Raw genomic sequence first — 22,747 nt, 5'->3', positions numbered from 1 at the left:
ACATGTCACATTCACACAGACACAGATGGGGCACAGGGCAATGGCACCCCCCCATGTGCCAGGCACTGTCCTAACCCTGCCCATGCATTCTGTTGTTTATTTAGCCAGTAGCACTCTAAGGCTAAATGGGAGTACTGTCATCCCCATTTTACAGAGGTGGAAACAGGTTCAGAGGGAGGCAGGGACTTGGTCACAGAATCAGCAAAAAGAATTGGGTCTCTGCTCAGAGCTGCCTGACTCCCTGCCAGGTTCCTGAGTATTATACTTTGCTGCCTCCCTCAACATCAGGACCACCCTGTACACAGATGCTTAGGCGCCTCTTCCAGCTCTGCCCAGGGACAGGCTGACACCATGCAGGCAGGCGGTGCCTATCCCCTGACCTGCACCAGCCGTGCAGATATGGCCTCATGCACACCTTGGATCCTCCCACACCCCCACATGGGCAACACAGCTGTGGTGAGGGCAGACCTTGCCCCGTGGCCACACCCAGTCAGGCACAGCTATGCTCACAAATGCAGACAGCAGACCACCTTCCATCCAGTCATCCACGCTCCCCGGGAAACTTAGCCAGACCCTTTCTCGGTCTCAGATACCTGGCCCTCGTTCTGAGGCCAGAGAGCGTGGGGGCTCCTGTGACTCAGCGGCCGGGCCCGTTTCCTGTCCCCTCGCTCACAGCTGTCGGCAGCCCTGATGTTTGACGCTGTGCACGTGGTCGTGAGTGCGGTCCGAGAGCTGAATCGCAGTCAGGAGATCGGCGTCAAGCCACTGGCCTGCACATCGGCCAACATTTGGCCCCATGGCACCAGCCTCATGAACTATCTGCGCATGGTGAGCGGGGAGTGGGGAGGCAGGGGAGGGGGGGCTGCTGTCTCCCCAAGGAGCTGCAACTCACTGTGTACCCTTTCTGGTCCCTCTCTGCCTTCTCCATCCTCCACCCCACTCCCCACCCTCCCTGGGCTTTCCCCACCTCGTCTCTGTGTTCTTTCATTCCTTTGTCCCTGTCTCTCCTTGTCACTTCTGTGTCTGTGTGTGTCCCCTGCATGTTATTCTGCTCTTCTGACTGTTGACCTTCCCCATGCCTTACTCATGTCCCCTCCACCCACCTCTGTCCCTGTGCCTTCCTCTGTGGGGAGTGTCATCCCCTCTGGCCCCTGCCACCCCTCCCTCTGCCCCGCCTCCCCACCCTGCTAGGTAGAGTATGATGGGCTGACTGGACGGGTCGAGTTCAACAGCAAAGGGCAGAGGACCAACTACACCCTGCGCATCCTAGAGAAGTCCCGGCAGGGCCACCGAGAGGTGAGCAGACCCCAGGGGATGCCAGAGCCTCGTGGGGACAACTGAGGTGGCCCAGGGCTGGCTGCCTCTTCAGACATGGTGTCTGCACTGATGATGTCCTCTCTGCCCCCAGATTGGGGTGTGGTACTCTAACCGGACCCTCGCCATGAATGCCACTACCCTGGACATCAACCTGTCACAGACGTTGGCCAACAAGACGCTGGTGGTCACGACCATTTTGGTGAGTGGCTGTAGATGAGAGCTGAGGGTGGGGAACTTGAACACTGTGTCTTCCCAGAGCCCAACTCTGTGCCCCCCGGGCAGTGGAGGACTCTGTGACTCACACAGATTAGACCAGGTCAGTGAGGTGATTTGACGTTTGTACCAGGCTTCCCCACCTTGTAGCCAGGACATTGCCACTCCTTTGGCTGACCGAGCCTGAGGGCGCAGGCTGTGACGTCTGCCCAGGGAAGGCCCAGTGGGGTGAGAAGGGCAGCAGCTGGCTCTCAGGGTCATGTCTGGCCCATGGGATGCTGTGTAAGTCATAGTCACAGAGAGTGATTATTTTGCTCATTGTGTATATAACACATGCCAAATTATTTAACATCCATCCTGAAGATGTGGCAACTGAGGCTTGGATAAGTCAAACAGTTACCCAGTATCACACAGAAAGGATGTGGCATGAACAGGACTGAAACTCGTGTCTCCAGCGCTCCAGGGCTTTCATCTTTGATCGCTGTGCACTGAAATGCTAGTCCTGGTACCTGCACACCAGCTGAGAGAACCATTCTGTAGCTCCTGGCAGGGCCACGCCTACCCTTTACCAGTCAGGAAGCTGAGGCCCCACAGAGATCCAAGACAGGGCTGCTTGGAGCATCAGCATATGGTCTTTGAACGCCTGTCCTGCACGGGCCACTGTGAGTCCCGTACCCAGAGCCACTCTTCTTAGACTGGTCAAGTGAAGCAGTGGTGGAGGAGAAGGAACAAAGAAATCGGTAACTGGCTGTGATCAATTAGTTGTGGCCTCTACTGCACTTGGACCAATTCAGAGCCACTGTTGAAACCTCGCAGCTGCCCACAGGTCAAGCTCAGCAAGCCGGTCTCTGAGGGGGAAGTGTGTCAGGCCCCATGCCACGCATTCTCTCCATGCCACCTGTGGCCCTTCTCCGGCCAGACGACCAGCAGGCCTGGAGGAGTTAGGGAGGGGTTGCCCGTGGGCCTGGAGAGCAGGGGGCTTCCTGTAGGGGCTGGTCAGGGGACCTGGGCATGCCAGACCCTCGCACTTTGCCTGAGTCACCTCTGTCCATGGCCCCTGGCATTTAATGTCTAAGGAAGCCACGTGGTGACTGTGAGCTGGGCCATTGAGAGTTGTGGGTGGGCAGTTCCACAGAGGTCCCCGGGATGTTCAAGGCCCTTCAAGCAAAGTGTCTCAGAGTTGTCCCCTCAGTTCCCTAGGGAATCCCTGATCTGAAGGGGACCTTGCATCCCTCTGGAGAAGGGCCAGTGATCCCGCTGGGAGGACAGATGGTCTACAGATGGGACACCAGACATGCTGTAAACGCCTCTCCAAGGGGCCCCAAGAGCCAGGCGGGGTGCGGGACACCGCCAGTACCTGTGCCTCAGATAATAGCCAGAGAGGCGGGGTCTTGGTGGGGTCTTCAGGGGGCTGAGCCATGGTGGTGGAGGCTTCTGCTTCTGTTTTGGACTCCTCGCCTCCTCTCCTTAAGCCCCAAGAGCCCATGTTATTCAACTGTTCATTCGTTGAGTCATTCAGCAAATACTCACTGGAGCGGCCGTGGGTCGGCCCTTCCCCGGATCGCAGACACAGACGTGGGGCACGGGTGGTCCCTTGCTTGGTTTTCCTGCTCTTGAGTGGCAGTGGGGATGGGGATCCCAGTCTGCTGGAAGAGGCAGACCTGGACACAAGCCTCCCAAAATGGGAATAGGGTCTGAGCGATCCCCGAGAAAGGAGGAGCTGGCTCAGCTGTGGAAGGCTTAAGGAGGGCTTCCCATAGGCAGTGATAGCAGGTGGGGTTGTAGAGGTTGTGTAAGAATTTGGCTGCACAGGGTAGGAGGATGGGGTGTCCTAGGCGGTATCGCCACAGGCTACAAGGCTTCGGGCCGAACTGGGCGCCTGATCCAAGCTGTAGGCTGGGGTTTACCTTACTGTCTGCTCTGTTCACAGGACCTAGAAAGGTGTGGAGAGAATGGGTTGGGGTGTGCTGCAGGGACCCCAGGGCTGCGGGCATAGGAGGTCCCGAGAGACCTCCAAAGGAATTTAGTTTGGGGACATGGGGAACTGGAGGCTTGACCAGGGCTTGACCTAGATTCAGAAAAACACTCAACCCCCCCATGTGAAGGTTTGGGTGGGAGACGATGAGGCTTGAGCTGGAACCAGGACAAGCAGGGCATGGCAGGGGGAGGGGAGTCGGGTGTGCTGTCAAGGTGGGTGGAGTGGGGGAACAGGAAGAGGTAGAGGGTGGAGGAGGAGGGATGGGAGGTGGAGGTGGCTGTCCCTCGGGTGAGAGCTCTCAGTTTTGAAGCTTAGAGCATAGGGCTTACTCCAGACCTCCAAGTGAAGCCCACCACCCCACCCCGGAGCTCAGAGCTCGGAAGCTCCCTGCCCCTCCTTGTGAATAGGAGTTCCTTCATCAAGCTGTGGTTCTGCGTCCTCTTTGGTGACTGCTCAGCCGAGGCCTTGAACCAGCCAGACCCTGTTCTCGACCTTGCACTCTGCCAGTACAGTGGTTTCACTGCAGGCTCCATTGCCTGGGTTGGTAACAAGTGCAGGGAGCCCCAGAAAGGCTGTAGAGAGGGTGTCATGGACAGGGAAGCCGTCCTGGCAGATCCTAGCCCAGAGGACAGGCTCAGTACGTGGAAGTGCCTGTCCCTGATCTTTGGATGAAATAGCGCAGTCATGGCTAACGTCTGTTAATGCCTTTGATCTGCAGCCCTGAGGTTGGATCCAGACTTTTCAGATGGAGAAAGTAAGGTATTTGAAGACCAAGTTGCACGCCTAAGGTCTCCCAGCTAGAGATTGCTGAGGGAACTTGGTATTCATCACCTTTGTACCACACGGCCTTGATTGCTGTTTCTGTTTAAGCCCCTAAAACTATGTCCTAGGCCTAGTTCTGCACCTACGTGCTGTGGGAAACATTGAGCAGGCCTCTTCTCTCGAATCTTAGTTTATCTTTTTACAAGAGATCAATGCCAGTATTTTTAATAGAGTGAGATTATTGGACTAGATGGTGTAGTTGAAATTATTCTCCAGGAAGACCTGGATGTGGACTTGGGTTCTGAATCCATGAAAAGGGGCCTAAGGAATGTTCTAGAACCCATGCTAATTTTGCTGGTTTTAGTTTAAGGATATCTGTGTCAAAGTGTACGATGCACATAGAGACCTAGAAATCATAGTGTGCTTCTCAGCACACCTGTGCAATCAGCTCTCCCCCAAGCTCCCTTGTGGTCCTTAACCCCCGTAGGTGCCCACTAACCAGCTTCTATCTGCCTTGATGAGCTTTGCCTGCGTAACGTTACCTTTATGAGGGCCATCCATGTTGTTGCGGTTAGTTTTCTCCGATTGCTCTATGCTCTGTTAATATATTGTTCTGTGTGCTGTTGAGTCAAAACTGACTCCTAGCTGACGCCCCAGTGGGTTTTCAGAGGCAGTTAATGGCACAGGAAGAGATTGCCCATCTTTCCCCTGTGGAGCAGACGGTGGATTCACACCACATACCTTTGGATTGCCAGGGCAACTCCTTACCACTAGGCCACTAGAACTCCCTGTGTTAAATATTTGAGTGTGTCACTCATTTAAGTTTACGTATCCATCAAATGTAGGTAAACATTCCAGTGGTTTCTGCTGTCAAGGATAGCGCTACTGTGAACAAGATGTCCCGTGCCTTTGGTGAACACATACAGGTGTTTCTACCTGCTGTCTACTCAGGAGGGAACTCTGGTGGCCTATTAGTAAAGTATTGCACTGCCAACCAAAAGACAGGTGGTTCAAATTCACCAGTGGCTCTGAGGGAGAGAGATGGGCAATCTCCCATGTGATCCCGCCCTGTGAAGACGGGCGACTTGGTCCTGACCCTACAGCAGTGAGAGAAAGAGAGACAGACCCTCAGAAGCAGAGTCAGCTGCTGAAGCCTTTTCCAGAAAGCTGTACTGATTTACACTCCCACAGCCGGGCATGGATGAGTGGGAATCCCAGTTGCTGCACATTTTCACCAGCGTTTGGTGACGGTCTATTTTTATGTTAGCTATTTTGGTAAGTGTATAAAAGTACCAAGCATAATGTGATTTTCATTTGCATTTCTCTGGTGATCAAGCAAATTGACCACCCTTTTATCTTTATCAACTATTTGGAAATCCTCTTTTGGGAAGTCGCTACTAAAATCTTTTTCTAGAAAAAAAAATAGGTGTGTATGGCTTTCTGTGATTGACTTTTGAGTTGTTTCCGCAATTTGGACACAGGCCTTGGTTGAATGTGTGCACTGTCTTACTGCTTTCAATGGTATCTTGTACTGAAAAGATTTCTTTTTCCATTTACTTAAGTCCAGTTTATCGGTTGTTTCCTCCCTCTTTATGATTTCTGCTTTTTTAATTTAATGATTTTATGAACACACTCAAGTCATGAAGATATTCTCCTACTTAACTTTCTTAAAACTTAATTATTTTTGCCTTTTAAATTAGACCTGGAATGAATTTTTGTGTATTGTGCAAGGTTAGGGTCAGAATACATTCTTCCGTATGAATATGTAGTTACACAGCACAGTTATGAAAGCATTCTTGTCCCCTTCTCCCAGGAGCCCTGGTAGCACTATAGAGAAGCATTGGACTGCCAACCCAAAGGTTGGTTGTTCAAACCCACCAGTCCTCTGCAGAAGAAAGATGAGACAATTAAAAAAACACAAAACATTTGTGGCTTCAGAAGACATTTGGGACAGCTCTGTTGTCCTAAATGATGAAGTTAGAATTGCCTTGATAGCAGTGGGTTTTATTTGGTTTTTCTCCCTTCCCTGCTGTCTTACCCTTAACCTAAATGAAATCTCCATCAAATGTGTGTGTTCTGAGCATCCTACTAGCCGTTGTTTGTCCTTGCTCTAGTTCCACATTGTCTGAAATACCATCGTTTTATTATGTGGAGGGTCAGCTGTGAGTCAGTTCCAGCTCGACAGCAGTGAGTTGAGGTGAATAGTTTGGTAGACTAAATCCTCCAGCTGTCTTGTTCTTCTATGTTGCCTTAACTCTTCTTGACCCATTAAATCCCCATGTTGTTGTTGTTGTTGTTATGTGCCATCGAGCCACTCGCGACTCATAGCGACCCTATGTACAACAGCCCTAAACTCTGCTCTGTCCTGTACCAATCACACTGTCTCTGACACTCCCATCCTGATTGCCCCAGTCACTGAATCAATCCACCTCATAGACGGCCTTCCCCTCTTGAGCCATCCCTCCACACTCCCAAGCATGATGTCCCTCTCCAAGGACCAGTCTCTCCTTACAACATGTCCAAAGTATGTTAGATGGAACCTCAGAATCCTTGCCTCCAAGGAGCAGCCCGGTTTGACCCTTTCCAGGGCTAATCTGTTTGTTTTCCTAGCAGTCCATGGTATTCTCAATACTCTTCTCCAGTACCACAGCTCAAAGGCATCAGTTCTCCTTCTATCCTCCTTAGTCATTGTCCAACTCTCTGATGCATAACAAGTGATAGCAAAGACCATGTCCTGTATCAGACGCACCTTAGTCTCCAGAGAGACACCATTGCTCTTCAGTACTTTGGAGAGGTCCCTAACAGCAGACTTTCCCATGGCAATACGTTCTTTTTATTTTCTGGCTACTGGTGCCAAGAGTGTTGACTGTGGAGCCAAGTCGACTAAAGTTGTTAACAATCTCAATCTCTTCACCATCCATCCTGATGCTGCCAATTGGTCCAGTGGTGAGAATCTTTGTCTTCTTGACATTGAGCCTCAGTCCATATTGAAGGCTACAGTCCTTGACCCTCTGCAGCAAGTGCTTCAGGTCCTCCTCAGTTTCAGCAAACAGGGTTGTGTCATCTGCATAACGCAGATTGTAAATCCCCATATGCTTTTAAAAAATTTATTGCTTTGAGAGAAAGGAAGAAGCTCATATAAGTCCACATAAAAGCTCCACTTCGTGCTGGCTCGTGTGTAACAGAAGGGACTGCCCCATTCTCTGTCGTCTTCATGGACTCTGGTATGACGGAGTCCACTTTCTTGGCGATTATGCCAGTCCTCTCATTGAGGATTGCCCTTGTTTTCGCTGATCATTATTTTGACCATCTCACTAATCACTACTTGGCCAGTGGTTTAGTGCGTTGCACTCCTAAATGAAAAGTTGAATGGAAATCCATTAGCTGCTCTGTGAGAGAAAGAGGGACAGTCCTCTCTCATCAAGATCTCTCACCTTGGAAATCCAATGGAGGGCCCCTGTGAATTGAGATTGACTTGATGGCTGTGGGGTTTGGGTATTTGGATTTCTGCTTTCCCAGCCATAATGGCCTTTCTACTGACTCGTCTTTCTTGATGACATGTCCAATGTTAGTGAGTCAGTGTCTTTTCTCCTTGGCATCTAAGGAACATTCTGACTGTGTCTTAGAAGAAAGACTGAAAGAAATAGAGTAAGGAGCGAAAAAGTCTGTCTTTTCCCTACATCATCCCCCATTTTCTTTTCCTGGAGGCCCTCATCCTTCCAGAAATATCTATATATAGACAGGCCTGTCCCCACCCTTTGTCTCCGAGAGAAAGGCATACTGTACACGTTGTTCAGTACCTCATTTCTTTCCTCTTAATATATCTCCCAGCCCGCGTTATTTTAGTCGTTGCATGGGATCCGTTTATGACATTGATAATCTTTTTTAACCTGTCCTGGATTAGGTTGTTTCTAGTCTTTTCTCCTGCTGCAAGCAGTGCTGCCGCGACTCTGAGACCTCCCGGTATACAGCCTTTGTGGAATGAAGTTTTAGATTTGGACATCCCTGCTGTCCGGCTGCTTTGAAGAACTTGGAAAACCCTGGATTAGAAGAGGCTCTCTGGGGACACCTGACACCTCTATTCTGACAATCTGGCCTCCAAGTAGAGTCCTAGATCCTTGTCTTCTGACCTTGAATCCTGCCCAAGGGCTGTAGACTGTGTTTCTGCCTCTGTAAGATCAGAGCCTTGAGCCTTGAGCCCAAATCCACCATCACAATTCCTTAGTCTTAAATCTGGAGAACAGCTTGTCAGTTGGGACAGAACAAGAGTGTGGGTGTACCTGAGGCTAGGTTCCCTTCCCACCTGGCCTTGTCCTGACACTTTAGCTCCTAGAGCGTTAGTTTCCTTCTCTGTCATCCCAAGGGCGGGCCTAGAACCTTCCAGCGCGCACACTAGGGTTCTGTCTCTAGAGTATGACTCTCCAGATTTGGGACCTGCTGTGACCCCCCACTTCTGTTTCTGGCTCCCCCCTTTCCCACTCGCTGGTTCTGTCCACTTGAGCTCAGCCCAGCTCTGGAGAGTAGCTTTGGCGTCAGATAAACTTGGTCCACCTCAGCCACTTACTGTTTAACTTCTTTGGACTTCTGTATCCTCATCTCGAAAGTGGAGGTAATAATACCGACCTCCCACGCTGACAGAATAGCTGTCACACAGCAAACCCACAAGAAATGCTCGCTGATGGGGCTATTATTAGTATTATCTCATATTCCCATTCCTAGTTCCACAGTTTTGGATTTGGAAAGGCAGCTTGTTAGCAAGAGAAAACACTGGCTTTCCCCTATGCTGTTGTCCTTCAACTGGGCGATTTGTAGGGTCCTTGAGGCCAAAGCCTGACCTCATAGTGGGAGGGTCTCTCCTTTATCTATCACTGTGTAACAGTTTATTCTTTCTCACAAACCTACTGTTGATTGAAGAGTTCTTTATTGGTCATGCCTATACTCGCCAATGCTCGTAGCCTGGCAGGACGGGAGGTTTAAAATGGTGTTGATGCTGGCAGTTGGTTGAGTTGCCTCAGTCCATGCATCCTCTAGGAGGTCAGCCTGGGCCCATGGAAGATCAGCCTGGGCTGGAAGGTCAGTCTGGGCCCCTGGGAGGTCAGCCTAGGCTTCCCCAATCTCTGAGAAGAGTTCAAGAGGACAAAAATAGAAGCCACTTTGGAAGATTCTAGCAGGGACATGTGTCCACTCATGTACCCTTGACCAAGGTGGGCCCTCCTGTCAAAGGAGGTCATCCTATCCAACTGAGAAGCTTTGATACAACAATTATAGCTTGCATTGCTATTTGGCATTTTTTTATTATTATTATTTTGTGTGCGTGTACCGTCAAATCAGATCTGACTGGTACAGGAGGATATTGCACCTCCTTCTCCGGCAGAGCATCTGGTGGATTCGAACCATGTTCCTCTGGGATTGCAGTGCAGTTTCTTGCCACTAGGCCACCAGAGCTCCCCTCCAACTGAGAAGCTTTGGAAGGGACACTTGGCCAGCCAGATCAGTGCAAAGAACCCTGGCCCTCATGTTGCAGCCAGACCACCCGCCCATTCACAAACTACGTTTAAGGCTTGGGCTTGGGAATCTGCACACAGAGCTTTATAATTACTTCCCCCCACAAAAAAACCCAAAACTGGATCAGATCCAAAGGGTGGGGGAGTCAAATCCACCTCTTGATGGGAAGCCCTGGAAAATACTGAGGCCAGATCTCTTCACACTGCCCCACCTGGGCCAGTACGTACTTACTTACAAATCAGATCTGTTACTGCTGAGCTGATTGTGATTCGAGGAGGCACCCCTGTGACAGAGCAGAGCTGTTCCGTGGACTTTGTGGGCCCTAATCTTTACGGAAGGGGAACTCTGGTAAGGAATTGTGTGTCACCCCAAAGGCACGTGGTTCAAATCTGCCAGCTGCTCCATGGGAGAAAGATGGACTTTCAACTCCTGTGCTATTTCCTGCCTCTGAAAAACCCACTGGAGTGTCAGCCATGAGTTGGTCTCAACTCAGTGCACAGCTACAACAATCTTTATGGGAGCAGACTGCCAGGCCTTTATTCCAGGGTGCTGCTGGGTGAGCTAGTAGTCAATAGCATGCCGTTGTTGCCGCCCAGCGTCTGCCCATCACAGAGCTCACTCAGTTAAGTGCAGAATGAATCCAAGATCTCCCTCTGGAATGCGACCTCTGCGGCCCATGTGAGGTCACAGTGACCTCTGTGAGCCTCAGGTCCCATATTGTGAAGATTGAAGTGTTATCACTGGGAGAGCACACACGTAGATCAGAGTCCGGGTCTCAGCGGTGCTCGGGTCACATCTGTTGCAGCGATGAGTGGTATCAAAGCTCTGCTCCCCCACTTCTGCAGGGCTGTGTACTGAGTACTTCTGTTCATTAATCTAAACAGAAACAAAGGTCCACTTAGACAGCATGCCACGTTACATTTACCTTCTTTCACCATCATCTTCACGGGCCTCTCGCACTTGAACATCCTCTGCATTGGCGTTTGCTTGGCACAAAGGGCTCAGCCTAGTTTGCTCAGAAATAGATACCAACATAGCAAGCAGTGTGCTGGAGACCAGAGGCTGCAAACTGGCCAACGTGTTTGGCCTGCAGAGCATTACAAAAAATATATTAATACTGGAGTTTGGATTAGTAGCTAACATTTATAATCAGGAGATTTTATAAAACAATCGAGGTTTCCAAATTCCCTTCAAATCGGACCATCTGGGATCCCAGGCCTGCTTCCCTGGTGGCAGCTCTTGGCTGGAGCTACATCAGAATGGAGGAGCCTTTCTTTGGTCTTTGTCAGATGGCTGGCCTTGACTCATGAAGCCAAGTCGCTATCAGTCGTGTTAAAAAAAAATCCCCGAAAACAAAACACTGAGGGAAATAAAGTCAAGCAGAACAGAGAACGTTCGAGTGTGTTGCTCGGTTACTGAGAGTAATGCCTTTGGGGCAGTAATTCTAGGTAAGTGCATCTGTGCACGGGTGTGTGTGATTCAGGCTGCAAAATAAAACCTGTCTCTCACCGGGGGTTCTAGTCAATACTGCATAGCAAGGTCTCCCCAGTCGGCCTCCCTCCTCAGTCACTGCCTCGCTTGGCGGTACATGAGCGGGATACTAATGAGCGTCAGGTTAGCAGGAGCTGAAGATCACACGTGTGCTCCGGGAGGCCGGTGGCGCACAGGCCCCGGCTTCCCACTCTGCGCTCAGCTCTGCACGCTGGCAGGTGAGGAGGGTGCGGCGAAGCCATCATCCTCCCTTCCAGCAGCTTCTGACCTGGCTGCCCCGGCCCCACATGCCCAGTCTTTGACCCCGTCCTCTGCCCTCACCCCGCAGGAGAACCCGTACGTCATGCGCCGGCCCAACTTCCAGGCCCTGTCGGGGAACGAGCGCTTCGAGGGCTTCTGCGTGGACATGCTGCGGGAGCTGGCCGAGCTGCTGCGCTTCCGCTACCGCCTGCGGCTGGTGGAGGACGGGCTGTACGGGGCACCCGAACCCAACGGTTCCTGGACGGGCATGGTTGGCGAGCTCATCAACCGGGTACGGCTGGGCCGGGATCAGAGGGGGTCACAGAGCACGTGGTGAAGGTGGGCGACCAGCCAGTCCAGTCTCAGGATGGACTGGGCTCTGAGCAAAAGGACAACAGGCCACTGAGGATGTATCCCGCTAACGGTGCTGATGGTGTGCCGTGTGCCTCGGCCTGGCATGTGCCGTGGGTGTGTCAGAGCTGCCACACTATCCCCTCACGCTACCTGGTCCAGTGACTGGTGTATAGTGCTCAAAGGTCTCTTGAGTGCATAAGAGACTTGGACCTTGTTTGAAGTGGGGTAGGGTGGGGCTGACTTCCTGCAGGAGGCAAGGCAGGGGTGAGGAGCCCAGGGCCGCTCAGCCACTGGGGAGGGTGCAAACACGGGTCACACGGTGCTGGGAGGTCACTGCAGCCTGTTACAGTTAAGTTGATTTCACCTCATTGTGACCCTGGAGGATGGGGTAAAACTTCCCTGTAGTGTTTCAAAGCCCCTGGTGGTGCAGTGGTTAAGTACTCAACTGCTAACTAAAAGATTGGCAGTTGGAACCCGAAAGCCCCTGTGCAGTGTGGCAGTCTGCTTCTGTGAGCAGGTGCAGCCTAGGAAAGCCAAGGCAGTGCTTCTCCTCTGGCCTGCAGCGTGGCCGTGACTCTGAATTGACTTAATAGTTATGGGTGAGTGGGGGTTTCATCTGTGAGGCAGCAGATCGCCAGATCTTTCCAGCTGTAGAGTAAGTTGGTGGCTTGAACCACCAACTGTGCAGTTAACAGCTGAGCACTTAAACCTATACCACCAGTGCCCTTCTGTTCTCTCACATAACACGTACTTCTTGGGCACCTACCATGTGTGGGATATAGTGGTGTCCTTTAGTGGTGGTATTATGTGCAGTCACGTCCCCTGTGACCTGTAGTGACCCAGTACGCACAACAGCTTTGAAGCCTGCCCTGTCCTGAGCCAGTCTCACTGACTCTGACACACTTCCCGCATTGCCCCAGTTACTACTGTATCAATCCATCTCAGCCCCAGCCGGGGTCTTCCTCTCCTGCACTGTCCCTCCACCTTTCTGAGCATGATATCCTTCTCCAAGGACCAGTCCCCTGGCCACATGCCCAAAGTATGTGAGATGGAGCCTTAAAATCCTAGCCTCCCAAGGAGAAACTTGGATTCAGCCTCTCCAAGATAGACCTGTTTGTTTCTTGGCAGCCCATGGTATGTTTAAGACTCTTCTCCAGCACCACAACTCAAGGGCATCAGTTCTTCTTCTGTCATCCTTAGTCATTATCCAACTCTCTGATGCATAGCATGTAATTGCAAAGACCATGGCCTGGATCAGGTGCACCTTAGTCTCTAGACTGACATCTTTGCTTCTCAGTACTCTGGAGAGGTCCCTGACAGCAGATTCACCTAATGTAATTCATCCCCTTAGGATGAAGAAAAGCAGATGATTATAACACAGAATACTCCAGGCTATGATGGGGGACTCAGAGGAGGGACAGCAGGGAGGGCTTCGTAGGAAAGGGGACACCCAAACTGATTCCTAGGAGGGTGAAGGATGGACACTAGGTGGAGAGACTGCAGTCTGAGCAGCAAAGAACATTTACAAAAATGTGAGAGTGGAATCTTCTAGAAGAACCAGCTGGGCTCCGCGTGAGGCAAGGAACTACGGAGAGGCAGGAAGGTGTGAGCTGAGTGAGTGAAGTGGTGGACAGGGCCGCAGGGGAAAGGATATTTTGGGGTCATCAGAGGACACTGGGCCAGTCATTTCTCCTTCATGAGCCTCAATTCCCCTGACCATAAGGGGTGTTGCTAATGGTTAATCTTGGCATTTGGGGACTGTGCAGTGAAAGGTTGGAAGATTGGGTTCACCCAGGGGCACCTCAGAAGAAAGGCCTGGCTGTCACTCAGAAAAACCAGTCTCTGGAGCTCAGGTCCACCCAGGCACAATGGGGTCACCGTGAGCCAGGGTGGACTCAATGGGTCTGTAGTGATAGTGGCAGAGAATGAGGCCAAGTAGCCAGCACATTATTGCTTGTCAAAGAGTAGAGGTCACATATGCAGATCTACAGAGAAACTGAGTGGGCCCATGCCCCAAGGCAGGACTTGCTGTGGGAGACAGGCCCCAGGTTGTACCCCACACAAGGCAGGTGTGTAGAGCTGTGGACCATGGCCAGGAGCACTCAGGGCAGCTTTGAGCTTGAACTTGCCTGAGCATCCTGGAATTCTCACCCCCTAGTATTCACTGCCTCCAAGCCTGTGAATGTCACCACGGTAGACTCAAGAAGACCGCCGTGCTTGACAAGGACATTTCTCCCTTAGGGCACCAATTTTCAAAAGTGATTTTTGATGACAGAACCTTTTTTCCCCAATTGAAATCCACCTCAGAACCTGAGACAAAGATAGAACAGCTTTGGTACAGGCAGGGCAAGGGGTCCCCCGAGTCCTGGCTGCCTGGTCTCCCCCACTTCACCCCATGGGCAGGCCCTGAGGCTCTGCCCCAGAAGGCCACCTGCTGGTTTGAAAGCATCTGCCCTGGGGTAGGTTGTAAGGACCTGATACCCAAAGAGGCCCATGATGAGACAAGAGGAGAAAAGGACCGGAGCTGGTGGCCCGCCATCACCTCACCGACTGTCCCCTGGGGCCTCTTTTCCTTAGTCACAGGAACTCAGAAAGGTTTCTTCATAAAAACAGCAATGAAAAAGGTCCCACTGTCATTGAGCCAATTCCTACTCAACGTGACCTCGTAGGACCGGGTAGACCCGCTCTGTAGGATTTCCGAGGCTGTAAACCTTACAGAAGTGGACTCCTGTGTCTTTCTTCCATAGAGCTCCTGGCATGTTCGAACTCCTCACCCTTCAGCTAATAGCTGAGCTTTTTACCAAATCCTTGAAAAGGGAAACACAAAAGCAGACCCATTGCCATCAACTCTGTTCCCCCTCACAGCGAACCCCCGCTGGGTTCCCGAGGAGGTGATCTCTGCGGGAGATGCACTTTCTCCCGTACAGCTACTGATAGATTTGAGCTGTGGACCTTTCAGTTAGCAGCCAAACGTGCTGCCAGGGCTCCAAATAAGCACGCTGCAGTGGAGGAGCGAAGAATCCTGGGGACGGGCTGAGTGCTTGGTGGCTAACTGAAAAATTGATGATTTGAACCCACCGCTTCTCTGCAGAAGACAGACGTGGCAGTCTGAATCCCTAATGACCACAGCCTGGAGACTGTAGGTCAGGTTCACTGTAGGGTTTCTGGGGAGCTAGGCTGCTGTCCCAAATGCATGCGGTTATTTAGGCAAGGACAGTCCTAAATTAGGCAGTCCCCTCCCGCGCAATTAAACCACCTCTGAAAACCCTCTGGAAGGTCAGCTGTGAGTCGGTCTGACTCCGTGGCAAACAACAATAGGTTCCTGTTCGCCAGAATCTACTTGACAAGAACAGATTGGTGTGGGCTTTCTAGGGGAGGCCACTGTGAACTCAACTGCACCAAGTCACCCAGGAAGGGAAGGGACTGTGTCGCACAGGCTTTCCTTTTAGCGGCATGGCTTTGGGCAGGAGTCTTCCCTCCCCATGGAGCCAGGGCCCCACCAGGAGCCTTGGGGACCTGTTGCTGGTCACTGTGATGCTGGTCTTGCCCAGTTTCTGTTGGAATCTTGGCTCTGCCTCTCACTAGCTAAATGACCCTGAACAAATTGTTTCAATTTTCAGCAATATTGTTTCCTCAACTACAGCACAAAGGGTCAGAAGTTCTGGTGGCACAGTGGGTTGAGTTCTGGACCGCTAACTGAAAAGTCCATCGGCTGGCCCACAGGGGCGAGAGGAGGCCATCTCCTCTGTTAGGATTCACACCCTTGGAAACCCACTGGAGGGTCGCCGTGAGCAGTTCAGTGGCTTAGATCCACGTGTGCAAAGGGTTGATGCATTCAGTTGCTAACGGAAAAGTGGAAGGTTCAAGTCCACCCAGAGGCACCTTAGAGGAAACATTTGGCATTTTACTTCTGAAAAATCAGCCATTGAAAGTGCTGTGGGGCACAGTTCTGCTCAGATATACACGGCATCACCTTGCTCAAAACTCAGTCTTGTTTCCACCAGGTAGGAACTGAGCCCTAGCTGACTCTCTGCTGAGTTTCTTCTTCTCATCGAGCTGCTCGTGAATTGGAACTGCCAGAGACATGGCCTGTGGGTTAGCCCCACATCTCCCTATAGACAGTGTTAGAATCAACTCCACCCAAACTAGTGGCTGGCTTAGTACATTTTGTTGCAACTCATAGCGACCCGGTGTATAACATCTCTGAACCCTGCTCTATCCTGAGCCAAGCTCATTGTCTGTGGCACACCTACCACCATTACCCCAGTCACTGAGTCAGTCCATCTCATCCAGGGTCTTCCTCTCCTGCACTGTCCCTCCAGTCTTCCAAGCATGATGTCCTTTTCCAAGGCCTGGTCCCACCTTGTAACATGTCTTAAGTATGTCAGACGGAGCTTCAGAATCCTTGTCTCCAAGGAGCAGCTTGGTTTAACCCTCTCCAGGGCGAACCTGTTTGTTCTCCTAGCAGTCCATGGTATATTCAATACTCTTCTCCAGCACCACAGCCCAAAGGCATCAATTCTTCTGTCATCCTTAGCCATTGTCCAGCTTTTTGATGCATAGCAAGCAATTGCGAAGACCTGGATCAGCTACACCTTAGTCTCCAGACTGACATTATAAACATGAAACGAGGGAATCCATATAAAGGCATATTCTCCAGCTTGACGTGTAGTGCATGTTATATTCCTGTGCTATATTTATTATTATTTCTGTTCACATTCATCTATCCTCTGTCTCCTGCTAGTTATGGAGCACCTATAGTATACCAGGTCCTGTGCCAGCCTCAGGGATTCACATTCATCTATTCTCTGTCTCCTGCTAGTTATGGAGCACCTACAGTATACCAGGTCCTGTGCCAGCCTCAGGGGATCTAGTGGTCAACAACTCGGACGTCGTCTTGGTTTTACTGAGTCAGAGACTTTAGGTGACATCATATCATGGGTCACCTCTGAAAGGTTGCAAGCTGGTCAATTGAGGACAGTGAAGCAGGCAAGGTGGTGGCAGGTCAGTGAAGAGAGCTGGCAGGTCTGGGTGTCAGGGCAGCAGAGATGACAGCAAGGGTGTGGATGGAGAGCTCCAGAGCTTAGTGACTGGCTGGAGTGGGGGATGCAGGAGAGGACTGTTCTCCCGTTTGGTGTGGGCAGCTGGGTGATGGCGGTGACATTTAGGAAGAGAACAGTGGGGGAGGAGCAGGCTGGGAGCATACACGGGGAGGGGTGGGGCTGGGCCTGGCTGAGTGTGAGCAACCCCGGCTGCTGATCTTAGCACAGTCCTGCCACCAGCACCACCAGCGCTTGTTGGATTCACACAGCGTACCAAGCACTAACCAGGTGTCATGTTGCTTTAAGTCTCGTAACACGCCTTCATGGCTCAACATGCTGTGAAGGGAAATCAAGGCACTGGCCCCTCTGCACACACAGACTCACATAGACACATGGAGCTGTGGCCCAGGCTCCGCTCAGTCCAGGTTACTCATGATAATTCCCGCCCCCTTTCGTTGAGTGCTCTCTGTGCCGGGTGTTGGTCTAGGCTTTGAGAGCCTGTATTAACCTGAGGAGCCTTGGTGATGCAGGTCAGAGCTCAGCTGCTGACTGAAAGCAAAGGTTGGTGGTTCAAATCCATCCAGTAGCTCCACAGGAAATAAAAGACAAATTACAGGCTGAGAAACTCTGTTGTTAGTGTGTTTAGTCAGAATCGACCCCTAGCTGACCCTCCAGTGGGTTTTTAGAGGTCGTAAATCGCACAGGAGGAGATTGCTCATATTTCTCCTGCAAAACAGTTGGTGGATTTGAACTGCATATCTTTGGATTGGCACCACAGATCCTTACCTCCAAGCCAGCAAGTCTCATCTATCGCGGTCTCTATATGAGTGACAGTGAACTCAGCACTCAACAGCAACATTAATTTTTGAGGTCTCTCAGCCACCTAATGAGAGAGGCTCTGGAACCAGCCCCATTTTCTGAAATGGACACTGGGACACTGAGGAAGATGCCACTGCCAGACCACACCGCTGGTGCAGGGCAGAGCCAGGGCTGACACCCAGCAGACTGGCCCTGGAGCTGGCGAGCTTTCCACATGGAAGGCACCGAGAGGGAGGTAAAGCCATCTCAGGAGGGGAGATGGAGGTTCAGAGATGAAGGGTCTTTCCAGGGTTAGAGGGTTTTTAGAATGAAGTGATGGGCCTCCATCTAAGAGTGTGAGGAGAGCTTCAGAATCAGATAGCCCTGGTTTGAATTCACACTTGGTCCTCACTAGCTGTGTGTGCCATCGAGTTGGACTGGCCTATGGGCCTGCTGACCCTCCAGCAGGTTTTCAGAGGCAGTAAATCACCCTGGAGGAGATTGTCCATCCTTCTCTCATGGATTCAAACCACATTTCTTCCAAGTTTTAGTGTCCCCTAAAATGGGGAGTAATGTCACTTAGCTTAGAGGGACAGATGAGAAAGCAAGAGTGTGCCCAGGACACAGAGGTCTGTGACATCCTCGGCCTCGGCAGGAACCTACAAGGAATCCTTGTAGCTCTTCACCTCCTGCAGAGGGCCCAGCTGGGGTAACCAAGAAAACCAAATCAGTCAATTCCAGCTCATGGTGACCTTGAGTGTGTCAGGGTAGAGAATCTTCAATGACTGCTATTTTTGAAGTAGATTGCCAGGAGTTTCTTCGGACGTGCCTTTGAGTAGACTTGAACCTCTGGCCTTTCAATTTGTAGCTGAGTGCTTAACCATTTTGTTCCACCCACAGGTTCAAAAAAAAAAAAGAATGTTGAAAGGAAAAATACACTTCTGCCAGGTGTTATGTAGAAATGTCACCCCTGAGTTGCTCTACTGTTAATTGTGTATTATTGAGTGAGAACTGACCCACTAGTGGGCTTTCAGAGGTGGTAAATCTCATGAGAGGAGTCTGCCCATTTTCCTCCTGCAGAGTAGCTGGTGGATTCAAACCGTGTTACTCTGGGTTGGCAGAGCAATTCCTTAGCACTAAACCACAGAGCTCCCTTTCTGTCCGATGGAAGGCGAACAGAACACAGCACACAGGTGCACACGTATTAGAGCAGTTTTCCTTCCATGATCACATAATAGCTGGCTGGGTCCTGCTCTCGGGAACAGCCCTGGTTTGGTCCCCTCTCCTGGGGTTGCAGCAAGTTCCCTAGATTGGCATTTCAAAAACTGTGTAGGATTTGTTTTCCAAAAGTGCTCATTTTCACTCATTTTGGCACCACAGATAAAGAGCAGAAAGGGAGTATTGTTCCACAGTGCTTCTGTTTATGCTTGTCAGAAATATATTTTGTACATCGAATTTAGCCCCCTTGGAGTATGTGCTTTTATTAGCCTTCGTTCTTTACCAGGACAAGTCTTCACCCTTTTTAAAAAATTGTGGTCTGAGTGAAAGCTAATTAGTTTTCCATTTGATGATTTATGTAAATTTTGTTCTGTAGCATTAGTTGTAGGCCCCTCAGTGTAACAGCACTCTTACCACTTCGTCTTTGGGTCCCCATTTCCGTCTGTCCTCCTTTCTATCCCTTCCTGCTTCCTGGGCTTTGTTATGGGGCAAACGCGGCCCTTCTGGTCTTGTATGGCATTTTGTTCTGGGGAGTAAGCTCATTTTTTACGCCTTTCTGTTTGGCTGCAAGATGATCCCCTGAACACATGTGTTCGGTTTCAAGTTTGAAGGTCATCCGAGGTCATGATCACAAAGGCTCTACCAGTCTCTGTCAGACCAAGTCAGTTTGGTCTTCTCTGTGATTTTGAATTGTGGTCTGTATTTTCCTCTCCATTCGTCCAGGACCTTCTGTGATCCCTATCAGAGCAATCTATGGTGATAGTGGGGCACCATCTAGTTCTTCTGGTCTCAGGGTAGTGGCAATGGCTATGCTTTACATGGTCCATTGAGCCTTTGGACTAATTAGTCCTATGAATTTTTAATATTCTTCACTCTTCTTTCCTCCAGATGGAGAGAACACAATGTTGTTGTTATGTGTCGTTGAGTCAACTGTGGCTACCACCCTATGTATAGTAGCTCTATCCCTCCCCTATCCTGCACCAATCTCATTGTCTCCGAGACTCCTTCCCTCATTGCCCCAGTTACTGTGTCAATTCATCTCATCCAGGGTCTTCCTCTCCTTCATTGTCTCTCCACTCTTCCAAGCATGATGCCCAGAGTACATGAGACAGAGCTTCAAAATCTTTGCCTTCAAAGAGCAACTTGGTATCACCCTCTCCAGGACAAACCTGTTTGTTCTCTTGTGGTCCATGGTATGTTCAGTACTCTTCAGCACCAAAACTCAAAGGCATCAAGGATTCATTGTTCAGCTCTCTGATGCATAGCAAGTAATTATGAAGACTATAGTCCGGATAAGGTGCACCTTAGTCTCTAGACTGACATTGTCGCTCTTTAGCACTTGAGAGAGGACCCTGACAATAGTTTCCCTGATGAAATTTGTATTTTAATTCCCTGACTTCTGATGCCAAGAGTGCTGATTGTGGAATTGAACAAGCTGAAATTATTAACAATCTTAATCTCTTCCCCATCTGTCACTGGCACAGTGGTGAAAATCTTTGTGGGTTTTTTTGTATGGGGTTGGTTTTTTTTTTGTATGTGTGTGGTTTTGTTTTGTTTTTTATATATTGAGCTTCAGTCCATATTAGAGACTGTAGTCCTTGATCTTCTGCAGCAAATGCCTCAGGTCCTACTCATTTTCAGCAAGCAAAGTTGTGTTATCTGCATAATGTAGGTTGTTGATGAGACTTTGTCCAATCCTGATGCCACAGTCTTCCTCATGAAGTCCAACCTCCCAAATGACCTATTCCACATATAGATTGAAAAGTATGGAGATAGGATGCATCCCTCATGTACTCCTTTCTTGATTTTGAACCCTGCAGTGTTTCCTTGCTCTGTTTTGGCAACTGCTTCCTGGTCTAAGTCAAGATTTCACATGAGCACAGTCAAGTGTTCTGGGATTCCTATTCTTCTCAATGTTAGCTACAATTTATTGTGATTCCACAAAGTCAAATGCCTTTAGACAATGAAACACAAATATACATTCCTCTGGTACTCCCTGATTTCAGTTAGTTTGGTGGGAAGAGGAAAGGTGAGGGAACAGAGCGGGATGCTGCTGGAAGTGGGGCAGGAGGATGGGACCATGACACGTGTGCAGAAAGGAGCAGGGGGACCAACCCCGAGGCTGTTAGCTGTGGAGTGGGGAAGGACTTTCCATTTGCTCTTCTGAGTAAAATACTTGTCTGACAGATACTGTTCTAAAGCTGAGCATCCAAATTAAGACAGACTAAGAATAAGGTTTGACCATCCACTTCTTAAATAAAAGGCCTTCAAAAATCCTAGGAACAATAGAACGCACTTAGATTAGACTAGCCGATAGAGCACTGGAGGCTGAGCCGTCATACTGGGAAACACAAAGGAGGAGGAACAGTTGGAAAAGACAGGAGTGACAGGAACATGGAATGTGAGGAGTATGAAAGGAGGGGGGAGCAGTAGTTATATCTTAAATGGCGCTTGTAGCTTTTAGGATTCCTGTGGCTCTCATCACAGTAGGATGTAGATCCTGGTCTTTTGTGAAGTAAGTTGTGTCAGTTAACATAGGGTCTGAAGCCTTAAACTCACTGATTCATTAAGTGTTTTCATACTCACCCCCTGTTGCTCCTCCTGTACACATGGGCATATTTGCAGCACAAACACAAAGGTAGACATATCCCTACCAGTTCAGGTTGACCGCCTGTGTATGTAGAATTTTGAATCTTGATCCTTAAAAGTTTACATTCTAGGCGAGCTCTGGTGGCCTAGTGGCAGGAAACTGCACTGCAATCCCAGAGGTGTGCGGTTCAAATCCACCAGATGCCCTGTTGAAGAAGGAGGAACAATCGCCTCCTGTTCCAGTCAGATCCGATTTGACGGTACACACATTTAAAAAAAAAAAGTATACATTCTATTGGAAGTGATTCTAATAATAAAATGGTATTCACCCTCAGTGTAATCCCTCTGTACAAAAATAGTATGCATATGTATATACAGGGAGATGGTAAGGATTTCTCTAAGCCATTAAGTTTTTCATAGCAATTTTTAAAATTCCCTTCATTTCCTCTGGTTATAGATGTAATACAAAGTGACACAAAGTCAGATAGTACAGGCAGGACATTGGACATCAAGCCCTTTAGAGTCACATGGCTCAGAGATGACCACTGTGATGTGTGAGGCAACTTTCTCCAATGCATTTTCTGTAAGTTATTTTCTATATATGGGAACTCTGGTGACCTAGTGATAAAGAGATATGCTGCCAACCCCAAGGCCTCTGGTTCAAATCTGCCACCTGTCTTGAGAAAGAAAGATCGGAAGTCTTCCGCATAATTTACAGCCTCTGAAAACCTGCCGAAGACTCAGCTGTGACTTTGTTCATGCAAAAATAACATCTTGCTCTGTATAATCAAGTATTTCCCCTCCTGTGTACCGTGACCATCTTTCCTTCCTGGTATACATACATCTGCCTGATTTTTTAAACAGCTGCTGTTGTTACATGCTGTAAAGTCAGAAACAACTCACACCCGACCTTCCAGTGGGGTCTCAGATGCCATAAATTGCACAGGAAAAGATTGCATTTAGTTATTCATTTAAACCAAAACCCCAAACTCACTATCCTCAAGTTGATCCCAACTCTGCCCTCCATCATGTTTCTGAGGCTAGAAATCATTTTTTTAAATAACTTTTTATTGTATTATTTTTATGTGTACTGTCAAATCAGATCTGACTGGTACAGGAGGAGATTGCTCCTCCTTCTCCGGCAGAGCATCTGGTGGATTTGAACTGCGTACCTCTGGGATGGCAGTACAGCGTTTTGCCACTAGAGGCTAGAAATCTTAAGGGGAGCAAACAGCCACAT

The 22,747-nt window shown here is 49.8% G+C and overlaps 1 protein-coding gene across 1 annotated transcript in view; it reads left to right on the top strand.

Annotated features, from left to right (window-relative positions):
• GRIK5 (glutamate receptor, ionotropic, kainate 5) overlaps positions 1–22,747 on the top strand; it is a 77,906-nt gene that overhangs the window by 11,287 nt on the left and 43,872 nt on the right. Inside the window, exons 8-11 of the mRNA XM_006900927.1 lie at positions 676–828; positions 1,192–1,296; positions 1,409–1,516; positions 11,595–11,798. Coding sequence (XP_006900989.1) covers positions 676–828; positions 1,192–1,296; positions 1,409–1,516; positions 11,595–11,798 — 570 coding nt within the window. The remainder of the gene's footprint in view (positions 1–675; positions 829–1,191; positions 1,297–1,408; positions 1,517–11,594; positions 11,799–22,747) is intronic.

The sequence above is a fragment of the Elephantulus edwardii genome, unplaced genomic scaffold (genome assembly GCF_000299155.1).
Source record: "Elephantulus edwardii isolate Elephantulus edwardi_28Jun2011 unplaced genomic scaffold, EleEdw1.0 scaffold00302, whole genome shotgun sequence".
Taxonomy (NCBI): Eukaryota; Metazoa; Chordata; class Mammalia; order Macroscelidea; family Macroscelididae; genus Elephantulus; species Elephantulus edwardii.
This window is presented reverse-complemented; position numbering and strand designations above follow the sequence as displayed.